Source organism: Melanostigma gelatinosum, assembly GCF_949748355.1.
Source record: "Melanostigma gelatinosum genome assembly, chromosome: 3".
Lineage (NCBI taxonomy): Eukaryota > Metazoa > Chordata > Actinopteri > Perciformes > Zoarcidae > Melanostigma > Melanostigma gelatinosum.
In genome coordinates this window covers 7,441,047-7,456,243 of record NC_136636.1, presented here as the reverse complement: position 1 = coordinate 7,456,243, position 15,197 = coordinate 7,441,047, and the positions used below count along the sequence as shown (strand labels likewise).

Genomic DNA, 15,197 nt, shown 5'->3' with positions numbered 1-15,197 from the left:
AGATTTAGGAGAATTGCCAAAAAAGGGAAATTGTGTTTGCGACTACACAACGGTTAAAGCTGTAACCCCTAAACTCTGAGATGGAGCCCAGCGAGACAAGTCTGACTACGTGAGTGTGGTTGGGGGTGTGGCGTGCAGGGTGAGTGTATATGTAGATGGGGTGTTAGATCTCTTTGCCTTTTGGGGAGGAAGAAAAAGTATTTTTCTGTCATGCTCAGTCCAAGTGGTCTCAAACTGTCTGAGATCCATTCGTTCCCTTTCTTTATGTTTCATGGCCTCCGTGGTGCGAAGGACTCAACGATTCCCTGATTGTGTGTGTGTGTGTGTGTGTGTGTGTGTGTGTGTGATTGTCTCATTCATCCACAGATGTGCAATCAAAGGCCTTGTGCTTGACAATAAGCGGCACCACTAGCACAGGCTCCTTGTAAAGGGCATCATGACTGCCACTGAAATATAAACCCTAGAGTGTGATTTCCCCAGGCCACGGGATTTGCATGACTTCATAGCACTGTACTTAGAGGATGAGACGGCGGGGTAAATGATCTGAAATTGGTGATCGTATTTCAAAAATATGCTCAACCCCACATCATTCCTCCTTTAACTTTTTCAGCGAATCTTTACAAATGTATAAACATTGAACACATTGAAGTCTCTCCCACCTGAGCCATGAAAGCCTGCAGCTCATTCACAGTGTCCACAGGTCTCTTGTTGTCCTCCATCAATAATGCATGTCTCTCATTTTCTTCTCACTAACCTTCCTGTGAATGACACATTACCTCTTAGTAAACTTTGCCGAGATATGTTGTGTGTGCATTATCCTCATGCTCCCCTGTCACACCCTAAGTACACACAGGTAGTCAACAAACAACTAAGGCTGCACCAGTAATGGTTTAGATGTGTCAAAATAAAAGGATGCACAGTAATGCAATCCAATTTTAAGAAACCTTTGATCAACTATAGAGATTTCCTTACAATTTGATATTAAGGACTCTCTTGAGTTCTGCTTATTCATGACAAAAAGCCCGATGTTACATAATTAAACACGGGCCCCTTTGAAGTAGGGTGAATGCTTTTACAAGCACTGCAGAAAAACAAGCTCTGCAAGTTTGACTGCTGCTGGGAAACGTCTAACTTTTCCTGTTTTATTCCCACACATGGAACTCACATGGTGAGTGATATTGTATGTATCATATAAAAAGTAGCCTATAAGTTAAGTATGGGAATTGTTATGGGAATTGTCTGAGATTTTAATGTTGAATATTGGTGGATTTATATTGTGGTACAACCACAGAAGTGTCGTGGTATGCCTTTAGCTGCGTGACTGGAATGTTTCCAGCAATGCATATCCTCCATAAGAAACGGAACAACGTTATCCCTGTCGCGACATGTGGGGACATTTCTCAGCAGTCGAGTGGTGGGTGGGGTGTAGGAGGGTGCAGGGGGGGGGGGGGGGGGGGGCAGGTAGGCTGCTACCTCACGACATCCAGTTTTGGAGAAATCCTCCCTCCCGGCCCGAGGTCCGCCTGTAAGTGCGTACTGTACTGTACGGTGAGCATCAGTGAAGAGAAGCGCTCAGCAGGCTGCCGTTTGACGCACGTATAGGCGCTGCGCTCCATCAGACAGACGCCCATGATGAGAGGCTGCTCCAGCCGCACCAAGCTCACACAGAACCGGGACACAGCGGGTAAGACGCGTCGCTTTGAAGGCGTTAGTCGTTTTAATTGTGCGTCTTTAAACTGGATGACAGAGAGGTGGATGTGGTCGAGAAGCACCGATGTGCTGTCGGTGTGTTGGCGCTGTCACCGTCGAGACCTTTACCCTACATAGCAACAACAAGCGACAATCGTTGGGTTTATTATAGCAACCAGCCTCGTTCGTAGCGGCAGCAGCTTCACACAGAGGGTCAGGAGCCAGGCGGATGTTGTTGGACTGCTGCCGAAAAAACAAACAAACAAAACAATCTCAACGCTTCGTGCAGCCTGAAGCGGATCTCCTCGGGTTTCTTTTCAGTTGTTCACATTGTCACTTCCCATACGTACACTGATCATGACGGAGATGCTGCTGACGGTTGATGGTTTGCGTTTTCTGGCTGTTTATGTTTGTGTTGTGATTGTACAGCTCGTGCTGGCTGCTACGATGCCATGATTGTTGTTTTTGTCTTCTATGTTGGTTCTTGAGCTGAAGCGGCCTCTGATGCGTGGTGGGTATTGGTTCACTGTCGGGTGTAACGTTAACATACTATATTGGGAAATGACTTGTCCAGCGTAGTTTCGGGGCTAAACGCTGCTAGCAGCAATCAGAGCACTGACAGCTGCTGTGTCGGGGAGGAGCTCGCCGAGCTGTTTCCTGTTCGTTACCCATTGTAAAGTATGCAAGAGTGTGTTGACATTTTCACCACAAGTGCGGATGTGAATGACTGTTTTCACACGGGCTACCCGAGCTACTTAAAAGAAGACATGTTGCCTGACCAGCATGAGATAGTGTGCCATTTATGTGCGGACCTGATGCACCCGACCTGACATGTTTTATAGTCTACGTGCAGTCAGGGAATTTGAGGGAGAGAGTAGGAGCTATTTAATTCGAAAAACCTCCATCCCGCCATATTTAGGTCACAGGCCCTGTTGCTCTGTAAAGACTGACTAAAGCTTAATATAATCAGTGCTTCAGATAGTCCAGGAACAGATGAACAGTTATCACCCTATCAGGCGAGCCTGCACATTCAGTCCAGTACAACGCCTCAAAGTCCTGTCTTTGTAAAGCCTAAACTGTTCAGTTTTTGTTGACACTGTGTAAGTGTGGAATTATCTCCATGGCAATTGTGATAGCAGAGTAACCGGACTCTGGCACTCTGAGATGGTCAAAATATTAGAGACACCCTTATAGAGATCCTCTGGTACCTCCCAACCCACACACTCACACCATCTGAACATTATAAACATTGCATCTATAGGAATTTGCCGCAGGGCTGTTGAGTTGGATTGCATTACAGGTGTGTCTTATACACTAGTTTTAAAAGTCTAGTCAACACACATACAGAGGAAGAGGGAGAGTAATGCTTCCATCTCGTGGGCATTGTCAGCTCGTGCTTGATGGAATGCACCCTCGATAATAATAGATCAAATACGTTTAAAACATTTGTCACTTAGTGATGGCTGATCTGTGGAAACTTGCAGTCGGCTATCAAGAAATAGAGTGGCATTATCGTCACAATAGATGTTTTTGTTACACAAGATATTTTGACTTATAGAGCTCTATTGTATTACAATATCCCAGTAAGTTATGACAGTGTGACAGTGAGTCAGCATGCACAATAGAACCTGAAACTGAAGCAGCTCAATGGACAGTCATCATTAATTTCATTATTTTTACACCTGTGCTTTTCCGGCTTGTGACATGTCAAAATGTCTTCTGTGAAAAAGGGCTGTCGGTCAGCAGAAAATGTTGAAAAAGGAGAATTTGTCTTCAAAAATAATCTGAATCTGAATACTCAAAGTAGTGGTTGGGTTCGTACTCTAGCCCCATAAAACATCCAGCCAGTTGTCCTTTGCCTTGCTTTTATTTTGTCACAAATACTGGCTCAACACACGCAGCACTGCTGTTGCTTCAGAGGTACTGGTCGGCATATTTTTGCCGTTTGTAGCGAGCAAGGCTTTCTGTTTCCCACTGCTGGTTCGAGTTTCATACATGGTGCACAGCTGTGAGTGCTTATCGATCCTGCCATTTTTCTTTAACCATGACCTACATCTTTTGCAAACTTTAGCAAAGCAGTTTTAGTGAACCAAACCAATGAGCTGGCAGAATATAAGAGTAATGTTTAGTTTATTTTTTCATGAATATCTGAATATATATATATATATATATATATATATACGTATATATATATGTATATATGTATATATATATGTATATGTGTATATATATATATATACGTATATATATATGTATATATGTATATATATATGTATATGTATATATATATATATATATATATATATATATATATATATATATATTTTTTTTTTTTTTTTTTTTTTTTTTTTTTCGTGAAATCAGGCAACATGATGAGTGGAAACCCCTGTGTGGGTGGATCATGGCGACAGACAATGGAGCAAATGACGATGTGATGTGAGAGAGGTACATTAGCAGAGTTACATTAGCAGCCGACAGACTAAGTTAGCTCCTACCTGTTAAATATATGGAGCATTTAGCAGCCAAGGAGGAGTCAGATATTTCATTCATGAACTAAGGTAGAGTTTTTGACTTATGTTTGGGTGACCCGAAACAGACCTCCAAATAAACACCAATGATGCAATTTTACTGTTTTTAACTGTGTTTTGGTAGTCCTGCTGCCCCAAGCGGCTAAAACAATATTGCATTTGCTAAGTGGCTAACTAACTTAAGACAATAGACCTTTTCCACTGCAGGCAGACATCATTAGTGTTATTCGACACACCTTCAGCATCACCTGTTGCCCAAATAAGTCTAAAACGTCGTTTTTTCACAGTTATACTTGTGCCCGAAAGCGGCTTTGAATATCTTGTTTTGCACTCAGCGCAGCTAATGTCACTTACGGTAAAGCAGAAGATGCGCTGCGCCCGTATTATGGTCATTACGGCCAACCGTTGATTTCCATTGTGGCCTGACTGGAGCACGTGACAACAGCTCTGAGAGCGAGCGAGAGAGAGACCAGCCGGCGGATCATCTCCATCACCGCAAAGCAGCGCGGATGAAACACCGGTCACATTCAGAGCAGCATTCGGGGAAAAGGCCCCGTGTTCCCGCCGCGGCCTCCTCCACCTCCTCACTGCCGGACGGAATGGAGGACAAAACACCGGCAAAGCCGTGGGAACTCACTCAAAACCCACTCAAGAAGATCTGGATGCCGTCTAAAAATGGCCTTCCTGAAAAGCACATTTCTCAAAGAAAGGGTGCGTATGACAACGTGGCGTCACTTGTTAGCATCTTTATCTATGTCACCGGTGGCGGTTTGGCCAGAAGCTAATGCTAATCCGTCCCCTCTGCATGTAGTATGTAGCATGTATCTAAATCCATTATGTGTCAGCTTAACGTCTCTACGGTTATAAACGCGAGGACCATAGTTCGCAGAGTTCATGTGCCTCGCTGCTGCTGCAGCCATCTGGGTTACTCAGTTATGTAAGGACTCGCATGATGAAGGCTGCTCGCATCGTGGAGAAAAGGACTGATACTAGCGGTGTCAATGTCATTGTTACTGTGGGCTAAGTCAACTACCCGTTGATAACACACAAATTCTTTCCCTGTAGTCATGTGAGGGATTTGCACCCCTGCGTGGATGTGCCGTTGCATTTGCTGTCACTTCAGTAGGAGCTGGCTCAAATCGTGGCAGCGGCAGCTAGTAGAGGCACTTCCTGTTGCAAGCTCAGCTGCCACGAAAGTCGTGGCAGCTGAGCTTGCAACAGGAAGTGCCTCTACTAGCTTGCAACAGGAAGTGACTGCCACTAGCATATTGTGGCAGCTGCCACTAGCATATTGTGGCAGCTGCCACTAGCATATTGTGGCAGCTGCCACTAGCATATTGTGGCAGCTGCCACTAGCATATTGTGGCAGATTCCGCAGTAGTTTAGCCTTTATTTGTCGTTATTTGACATTATATGACAAAACATTAAGGTCATTGAAGGCACGACTGTTGGTAGTTGTAATTAGTTTATTAAAAAAAGGCAGAATTGTAATGGTATGGCCACTCGTTTTTGTCAACAAGCTAATTGCGGGCTAACTTCCATTGGTACTTGTTGCCCATGGCAACGATAAACACTTTCATGCTGCAGACTAAAGGAATGCAGGTTGTAAATATGGATGATATGCATTGTACTGTTTAGAATGATGACAACCCATATAAGGTGTAGGTTGTCACAAGTTTTGGGAAAGGTGACACGGCTGTTTGGTCAATGGTTTATTTAAAAAAAAATTTATTGAACAACAAACAATTTGACATATTGTCAATAATAACAGCAAAATACAGACATTTAAACTAACATACATTGACAGTGAAAGGTTAGTGAGTTACAACACTCGGAAAGCACATGTAGAATAATTATTTCTCCTCAAACCTCGAAAATACTTTAAAATTGTTTTTATCAGTAAGCTCTGTGCAGAATTTGTCATAGTCCTTCTGTTTATCAAAAACAAAAGTGAAAAGCTCTGCTGGAGACTCTTCACTTGGGTCATCTTCGCAGTTGTGCAGCTCCTGGAGGGCTTCCTGTTCCTTTTCATCCATGGAAAGGACAGCGGGAACTTTAAACCCTCCATCGAATTGTGTCTTGCGACACCAGTCAGCTGCAGCCAGGCTGTCTCATCAACATATGTGCCATTCAACATCTAAAAGTCAAATCTATTTAGAGAAATAAGCAACAAAGAACAAACAGTAATGCTGGATGGGTTCCATCGAGAGCCTTCCAAATTGAATGGCAGTATATTATAACATTTACCTGTATTTTGTTATGTAAATTAATACTGACAATAAATAGTTGCAAACCAATTCTAGCCAGAGCTTAATCCATGCGCATAATTAAGTACCAATCTTATTAGATATCCTGTAATCCCTGGCTCCGGTTCTGCTAGTCGCATGTCAAAGTGTCCTTGAGCTTAGCTGTGCCTACAGTGTAGAAATGTGATACTCTGAATTGTAAGTCGCTTTGGATGAAAATGACTGTAATGTAATATATTGTCTTATGATCATGCAACAGACAATACCTTCATGGTGGATCTTATGTCAAAGGCTAAATGACATTCATTTATATTTACAGTTTTAGTATTTCATGCTAATCCATTTTTTATTGTTTATCAGGCAGCCCAAAATCTATTATTTCTTATTTTTGTATTGAAGAATCTACTTCATTCATCGAATCGGTTTATATTCAGCTTAATTGTTATTCCTGTACATGCATGCAATACATAATACGAAGTTCTGATGTTTGTGAATGTGCTGCATGGTTTCCGCCATCAAGCATCTGTGTCTCTGACTGCAAAGATTTTAACATTTCTTACCTCTTCTGTGCTTTCTCTGTCACTTGTTGACAACTCTGGAGCACTGAAAAAATATATATTATCTGTAAATGAACCACTGCCACATTCAGTCATTACAGTTATGTCAACTTCACATGCAAAACCACTCTTAGCCAGGATTGGCATTATGGATTTAGTGATGTTACACATATGCATGCTCACCCACAATTCAAACACAAGTCATGTAGTCTACCTTTTCTCTTTATGTGTTCTCCAGCAGCACAGATTCTGCCTGGTATCTGCACATGTTGCTGGTCCTTTGCAACCACTGAATCACAACCTACAAAAATGTATCGACAAGATGCTAGTGGCAGCTGCCACATACAGTGGCAGTCACTTCCTGTTGCAAGCCCAGCTGCCACGGAAAGTCGTGGCAGCTGAGCTTGCAACAGGAAGTGCCTCTACTAGCTGCCGCTGCCGCGATTTGAGCTTGCCCTTTCTCCACTTGTCTGTATGGTCAGTGTCTCCTCACCCGAGGAAACAATTACAATGGCATTGAAATCAGGTGCTTGTGGTGGGTGAACGGGTCTGTTTGTGTGGAGTGAAATGGGTTTTGGTAAAGTCAATAACAACCAGGGAGGTAGTGAGTAATGCATGCACCAGGACAGACTGTTTGGGAGGTAGGTGTGTAATACATGCACCAGGACAGACTGTCAGGGAGGTAGTGAGTAATGCATGCACCAGGACAGACTGTCAGGGAGGTAGTGAGTAATGCATGCACCAGGACAGACTGTTTGGGAGGTAGGTGTGTAATACATGCACCAGGACAGACTGTCAGGGGGGTAGGTGTGTAATGCATGCACCAGGACAGACTGTTGTGCCCTCCTCTGATAGTTAGTTTAGTCTGCCCCCCCCCCCCCCCCCCCTATACTTTTACAGACAGGGAATATTAAAACATGGACATCATCTTACAAGAAGACTTGAAGTAGCACCCCATGAAAACTATCTCGCTCTCTGACCCAGTCGTCTGTGCACACACTGCAGCTGAGTATGGCAACACGAGCCTGGTGCCACCGTGACCTCTGTGATGGGACTTTATCTTCATGGCAGATAACACAGGATTACACACCCATATCGATAATAGACAATCTAATATTTAAGTTAATATTGACTCTTGAAAATCGGTGGAGGCATATTCCAAGCTGTGAGAATAGTCATTGAACAAAACCTTGAGATAAGATGATGTGCTTGTACTGAGGCGTTGCACATTTTACACTGAAATCACTTTGCATAATGTGTGACGAGCGCACGACTTAAGCTTTCTTTCCCCTCCTCATTCTCTCGTTGCAGTATGTATGACCAACTGTCCCACCCTGATTGTGACAGTGGGCCTTCCTGCCAGGGGGAAGACCTACATCTCCAAGAAGCTGACCCGCTATCTCAACTGGATCGGAGTGACTACCAGAGGTACCACTTCTTGGGCTCGAGTGAATAGTTTTGTAGACGCATCGATTCTAGAGACTAAAGGGAATGGATTTCAGGAAGTGCATCACAGGTTTCATGTTAAGAGAAAGTTCTCTCATGTGTCCTTGCCTCCATCTTTGCCATAGAGTTCAATGTTGGGCAGTACAGGAGAGAGTGTGTGAAGATCTACAAGTCCTTTGAGTTCTTCCGTCCAGACAACGAGGAAGGGTTAAAGATCCGACGGTAAGAGTGTGAACTGGCCTCGGACTGCCTTAAGAATGTATTTAACCACCAGCCATGTGACCGTTTTAACACATGTTATCTTTGATCTTTACAGACAATGTGCCTCAGCAGCATTGAACGATGTGCGACAGTATCTCACAGAAGACGGAGGCCAAGTGGCGGTGGGTCAAATATTAAATGCTGTTTTGGTTTAGATGGTTTAGGTCGGTCAAACATGGTGTGCGATGCTAAAAAAGCGTATCCATTTACGTCTATGTTAAACAGGTTTTTGATGCAACAAACACTACCAGAGAAAGACGGGAAACCATCATCCAGTTTGCAGACCAGAATGGCTTTAAGGTAACTGTTATGGGAGGACATACCGCATTAGTTCACATCATAGAAATACAGTAGAAGTAGAACGGACGCCCCGTTCAAATCAACGTAGCAGGTCAGAGTGGTGGCCATTTTTATGTTTACCATTGCAACCTTTGAGATTAGCAAGCTAACTAGCAGACAGGTGGCTATTAGCTAGCTTGCCAATTAAGCCATGCTTCAATGCTACACTGGTTACAACAACTGAACAGTGGACTTCTGGCCAGAGGTCCCTCTGCATCACTCCCTAACGCTCAGTAGAAAGACATGCTAGCTAGCTAACTAGCCATGGTTGACATTCACACTGAGCTTGATTAGTTCCTCCTCCTCTTCTCTCAGGTGTTCTTCGTGGAGTCTGTGTGTGAAGACCCAGATGTCATACAGGAGAACATAGTGGTAAGTCAATGAGTTTATCTGTTTATTTTGTCTCAAGAGAGAAAATGAACTCCCGTCCCAGTTGTCCTCACTCCTCTCTGCTGTTTCTCTGTTCAGCAAGTGAAGCTGGGAAGCCCCGACTACACCAACTGTAACACGGAGGAAGCAGCGGAAGATTTCATGAAAAGGATCAAGTGTTATGAAAACTCCTACGAGCCGCTGGATGAAGTCCTGGACAGGTGAGGGGAAAGCTGGTGTGGAGGGTGTGTTTCAATCTGTGCGCGGGTTCGTCTCCGTCCGTGTTAAATGGGAGGCGTAATGTTTCTGTGGTCTCCTCTCAGGGATCTCTCCTTCATTAAAGTCATGGACGTGGGTCAGCGCTACTTGGTCAACAGGGTGTTGGACCACATCCAGAGCCGGATAGTCTACTACCTCATGAACATTCACATCACGCCGCGCTCCATCTATCTGTGCCGCCACGGTGAGAGCGAGCTCAATGTCCATGGTCGAATCGGTGGAGACTCTGGCCTCACGCCTCAGGGGAAAGAGGTATATCCGACTTTTTTCATCTATATGTCTTCAGTTTTTATCACTTGACTAGAAGAGATGGTAACATTTCTTTCTTCTCCGTGCAGTTTGCCAAGAAGCTGAGCCACTTCATCCAGTCTCAGGGCATCAGCGACCTGAAGGTGTGGACCAGTCAGATGAAGAGAACCATCCAGACGGCCGAGGCTCTCAGTGTGCCCTACGAACAGTGGAAGGTCCTGAACGAGATCGATGCTGTGAGTACTACGTCCTCGACTGCTAAGCATGCACAGCTGTCTGCTTGCATGCGTGCGATGTTAACAGAAGTGTAATCTGTGTGTGGTGTCATTTTAGGGCGTGTGTGAGGAGATGATGTATGAGGAGATTCAGGATCACCATCCTCTGGAGTTTGCTCTGAGGGACCAGGACAAATACCGCTATCGCTACCCAAAAGGAGAGGTCAGTGGCTAAAAGTCAACTTAATGTTTTGTCTTATGATGTTGTTATGTAACTGTTCTTGTATTTTAACATTGAAGTAGCATGCTTGTGGACAGTGTGTCTCTGTTTTTAATGTTTCAACTTCCCAAAGCAGTCTGTCCTCTGTGAAGATAAGGAAGCTCTCTCACTCACTCACTCACTCTCACACATATATTAAAAACTCACACGTCACGACGAACCCAATAAAACTGTGTCCACATGGCCACTGGCCACTTACTCTCTGCTAATGAGCCTCAACGTGGACGAGCAGCCTCTTAGAATGATTTGGCTAAACACCAGATTACAGTAAACAAAGACTTCATGTGTGTGAGAGAACTGTGGGGTCAGCTTGTTTACTGTGTGTCTGAATGCCTGCTGGTCTGTTCTCACCTTACGTTCATCCCATTACCTCTCCATTAATCCAACACAGGAAGATGGATGTGGGCATTAGCTGGCTGCCCAGGCGCACAGGGCTTTGGAGAATCTTGTTAAAGCTGGTGCTTGTCTAGACGGCCTAGATGGATTTTTCCACCTGCAAAAGATGTAAATCTGTTTAAGAGATTGATTGTTCAGCAGACTGTGAGAAGAAAGTGGATCGTGTGGAAGTTTTAATTTACTGATTCACGACTTTCTTTGTTTTATTTTTATTTTGACTTCAAATGTGAAGGTGTCGGTGTGCTCTTTCTCTGATTTGCCTCTTTTGCCATCTGTTGTGACTCAGTCCTATGAGGACCTGGTGCAGCGGTTGGAGCCGGTCATCATGGAGCTGGAGCGGCAAGAGAACGTGCTGGTCGTCTGTCACCAGGCCGTCATGCGCTGCCTGCTGGCCTATTTCTTGGACAAAACGGCAGGTCAGTCCTTCAACGGAAGCCCTGAAGGCAGCGCTCGTTAAATCAGACACTTGACTTCTTCAGAGGTGGTGGCAGATGTAGGAAGTCACTCAATCCACTCGGTAGATAAAGTAAGTTGAGGGAAAAGCATGGTTTAATACTTGACACCAAAACAATAACCAGTAGAATGAAGATTACATAAGATTATCTTAAAGGCACATCTTCCCTTCACCGTCGTAAAGTATTTCTGACTCATTTTGAATAAATCACTGGATGAAGTGATTTGTACACCGTGAAACGTTCAGTGTACAGCTGTGACATACCTCCATAGTGACCAGATTGAGAAGTGTGTTTCACGCTTTGCTGACTGACCTGAGTTCCATGTTGTAGACCTGCACTAGCACTGCAGCAAAACAATCTGATGAAAGATGAGATTTATTTTTCCTTTCGTTCCATTTTTTTTTCTTTAAAAATACTACCGGTAGAGTTTATCTTCTATATTTCAAGACTATAGATGACTATTAGGATTTTATTGATGCTAGTGTGGTCCGATACTTCATACATACTCTTCTCTGCTCTTTTTTTAATTTTATAAAATGTAGGAGTCAAATTAGAACAGGTTTAGAATGTATTTAGAACAGTCCACAGAAATGCGTTATGATCCTTCATCCTGTTCACTGTCCTATTGCTGCTAATTCTAAAAAAGAGAGAAAAAAAATGTATTCGAATTAGCTTCATAAAGATTAACTGTTGGACTAATTTGCTCTGTGGCTTGAACATACCAGTGATTAACGGTGACACTGCAGACACAACAAGTTTATCCTTGTTGAACAGGCATTTCAATAAATTACTCTCGTCTTTTTACTCATAAAGTTTTCATTGCACCCTCTCAAGCAATATCTTTACCTTCCCACTCCTGTCCTTGCTATAAACATTACTCCTTGACGATCACAAGTTATAGGTTAAAAAAAGTAGTGTGTGGAAGTGTTGTTCAGGAATAAGAGCTCTTTGTTTCATGAGTGTGTGTGTTTGTCTCCACACAGAGGAGCTGCCCTACCTGAAGTGCCCGCTGCACACTGTGCTGAAGCTAACGCCAGTGGCCTACGGTGAGACTGGTCTCCTGTTAGCTTATATTGCACGTGATCAATCTATTTCTAATTGAAAGAAAGAGGGGAAAATAACTGAACTAATAGAAACAAATGTTCTGTCTGCTCAGGCTGTAAAGTGGAGTCCATCAGTTTAAACGTGGATGCAGTCAACACACACAGAGAAAGGCCGGAGGTGGGTATATTGTTAACGGCACACACACACACACACACACACACACATACACACATACACACACACACACACACACACACACACTGAAGCCACTTTGTAAAAGGAAGATGGTTCACAAACCGGTTGCTACGACAGCCTCAGGTGCCGGTTGCACCAACAGGTCCAATGTCGGTCATTACTTGCCGTTCTAAGCCCGACCTAATAGTTACTGTTTGCACCATCTAGGCTTAATTAAGCCTTCTTCTCACTTAGACCAGGTGTAAATCTTACGCCTAGTCAGGAGCCGGTAAAAAGTCCAAATCCAAGTCGGAACAATCAGTTATCACCTAAGTAGTCGCCTCATAGCCGACTACTTCCTTACAATCCCTCAGAATGTCGTAAAACCGCTTGAAACTGAAACTATTAATGAGAAAGTTGTCTGTGCGGGAGGTGTTGAAGATGTGCCGTGTGAGGTGACTGGAGAAGGCAGAGTGTGTGTAGCCACCGTGGTGGGCCCTGTGGCACTCTGGTGCACATAGAGAGTCGTGCACTGCAGCCATTTCACACACAGACTACAGGCTGTGTACCCAAAGCTAAATATGATGCATCAGCAGACTTCTACAGAGAGGCACGTATGGTGTGATCCCTGTCTGTCACACCAGCTGGATCGTCACGAAATATTGAGCAGAATCAGATTTTGTTATTTAAGTTGGTTTATATGTTTTACACTTGAAAGGTGCTGATGGGATAGTTATGGCTCATAAGCACAAATAACACTGCTGGTTTGAATGTTTGTTGTAGTTGCGGAGGCATTTACATGAACGTGCATCTACGTAGTTAAGACCAGGCCGAAGTTCAGTTGGTCCAACCAATATGAAGTCCATTATGAACACTGAGGTTAGCCGTTAGGACCAGGCTTAGTAAAGACCAGTTGGTGCAACCAGGTGCTGAACATCATGTGTCACATGTGGTATTTCACCGTCACCGCAGTTCCCTCTGACGGCTTTCTGGTTTTTATATCAGTGGTAATCATGCGCTATCAGGACGACGGCAATCAATAATACTCCGGTTGCTTCTGACCTTCCACGTTTTCACCGTCGCACCCTTTAGACAAATATGCCACCGTGTGTGGATCGTGTTAGAGTTTGATAGACTGATAAAAGTAGTCGAGTAGTTCTCCGTGAAATATACCCGTGGTAATACAAATTTTTAGTTGAGTAATGTAAAATGATGCAAGGCCAAGAAAACCAATACATCAGGTTAATTTATTCACACTTACAGGTGAAATTTGGGATTTTTAGACGATCGTCCATTACCCATTAAGCCTCTTTGTGGGATCAAACGTTTTTCATGTTTTTGTTGCAAAGAAATCCTCTGATTTTCTAAGAAAAGCAGGCCTGCAGTGATTTGATTGTATTCTTGCACTGCTAACACGTGAGTGACGGACACATAAACGCACCTCTAAACGTCCGGGTCTTAGCTTGGTCTGTGTGCAGTGGATTTAGTATCTCCTATGTGTTTTCATCCCTCCCCCTCTTTGTGTGTTTTGTTTTTTTATCAAACAGAACGTAGAAGTGTCGCGGATGTCAAAGGAGGCTTTGCTAACAGTGCCAGCTCACCAATGAGGCAGTTACCCTGAGGCATGAGGCAGTTACCTTCACCCGTCTTCACGCACACTGCACCGGGCAAACTCGGCAACCTCTCGTCTTTCTTCCCCACCTTCCTTTGATTGAATCACCCTCCGCTGTTCTGATCTTCTCCACTTGTATTATAAGACATGATGATGATGATGATTGACTGGAATCCAGTTATTAATTTTGACGCGGATCTTGTGTCTCGAGCACGTTCTCCCATTTTTGGAGAATGAATGAAAATGCAGATGAAGGGCTTCTGAACTGATGCCGTAACCCAAAGTGTGAAGCATTGAAATTGAAGCACCGTTTGTTTGTTGTGATGTAGTTTGTTTTCTTATAGATTTTGCCTTTTGAACTTATTTTACAATGTTAACTTTTAGCGGTCTTCTTTGTATTTCTGTTGGTAGAAGTCGGGTCGCTCTACTCTTAGTTTTACAGCTTTGCACAACCCAAAACTAAATTGTGCCTTTTTATATTTTGCACATAAACGAATCAACTGTTTATTTTCTTATTAAATGTCCTCTATTGCAGCTTGTCTCTAGCTTTAGGATGGTTAACACTGTCTTATGAAGATCCTCAAAGCACATTCATACTTTGTTTCATTGGTTTTTTGTTGTTGAATGTGAAGGTTCTTAAAGTATAATACATAAGAGGAAATATTTCAGTTTATTTCTAAATAAACTCAACTCAACCGTTTCCCTTCTTGTGCCTCATTTTAAGAACATTTGAAATGAAAAGAGCTTTCCTCTCTAATATCTGAAAGTTGGAATCATGGGTTGACTTATTTATCTTGAATCGAGGTCCTTGATGGTTTATCTTGAGATAAAATATGTCTAGACTGCTGAGCTGGATGTTTCTTACTCTTGTGACAGAGCACCTCCTTCCTATTGGTACGATCCACAGCGGTTCCCTTCCTGCGTACTGTGCTGTGAGAACTGAAGACTCCGAGGTGAAATTTGAACATGTTTTTGTGAAGAACGCATCTGAGGTGCAAAGGTTTTGGAAAATAATAAGCTCAAAGCTATTGATGTTGATATGGGTGATGACTTCAAAA

The 15,197-nt window shown here is 43.4% G+C and overlaps 1 protein-coding gene across 2 annotated transcripts; it reads left to right on the top strand.

Moving 5' to 3' along the window:
* The first annotated feature begins 1,523 nt into the window (after nucleotides 1-1,523).
* Nucleotides 1,524-14,839, top strand: pfkfb4a (6-phosphofructo-2-kinase/fructose-2,6-biphosphatase 4a). 2 transcript variants are annotated; one of them, XM_079297147.1, is made up of 14 exons: nucleotides 1,524-1,684; nucleotides 8,332-8,448; nucleotides 8,592-8,688; nucleotides 8,783-8,849; nucleotides 8,953-9,027; nucleotides 9,382-9,438; nucleotides 9,535-9,656; nucleotides 9,759-9,966; nucleotides 10,053-10,199; nucleotides 10,297-10,401; nucleotides 11,141-11,270; nucleotides 12,293-12,355; nucleotides 12,466-12,530; nucleotides 14,075-14,839. In XM_079297147.1, the coding sequence occupies exons 1-14, from the start codon at nucleotides 1,630-1,632 to the stop codon at nucleotides 14,132-14,134; spliced, it is 1,368 nt and encodes a 455-aa protein (XP_079153273.1). In that variant the 5' UTR covers nucleotides 1,524-1,629; the 3' UTR covers nucleotides 14,135-14,839. The 2 variants fall into 2 exon arrangements, with proteins under 2 accessions (XP_079153273.1, XP_079153272.1); XM_079297146.1 differs by lacking the exon at nucleotides 1,524-1,684 and adding an exon at nucleotides 4,129-4,928.
* The last annotated feature ends 358 nt before the right edge of the window (nucleotides 14,840-15,197 follow it).

Excerpts from the sequence above, each read along its gene's own strand:
- pfkfb4a (XM_079297146.1), top strand. The coding sequence starts at position 4,727 with ATGAAACACCGGTCACATTCAGAGCAGCATTCGGGGAAAAGGCCCCGT. Across the intron at positions 10,200-10,296 it reads TCCTGAACGAGATCGATGCT|GGCGTGTGTGAGGAGATGAT; the intron begins GTGAGTACTACG and ends GTGTCATTTTAG. Across the intron at positions 10,402-11,140 it reads ATCGCTACCCAAAAGGAGAG|TCCTATGAGGACCTGGTGCA; the intron begins GTCAGTGGCTAA and ends GTTGTGACTCAG.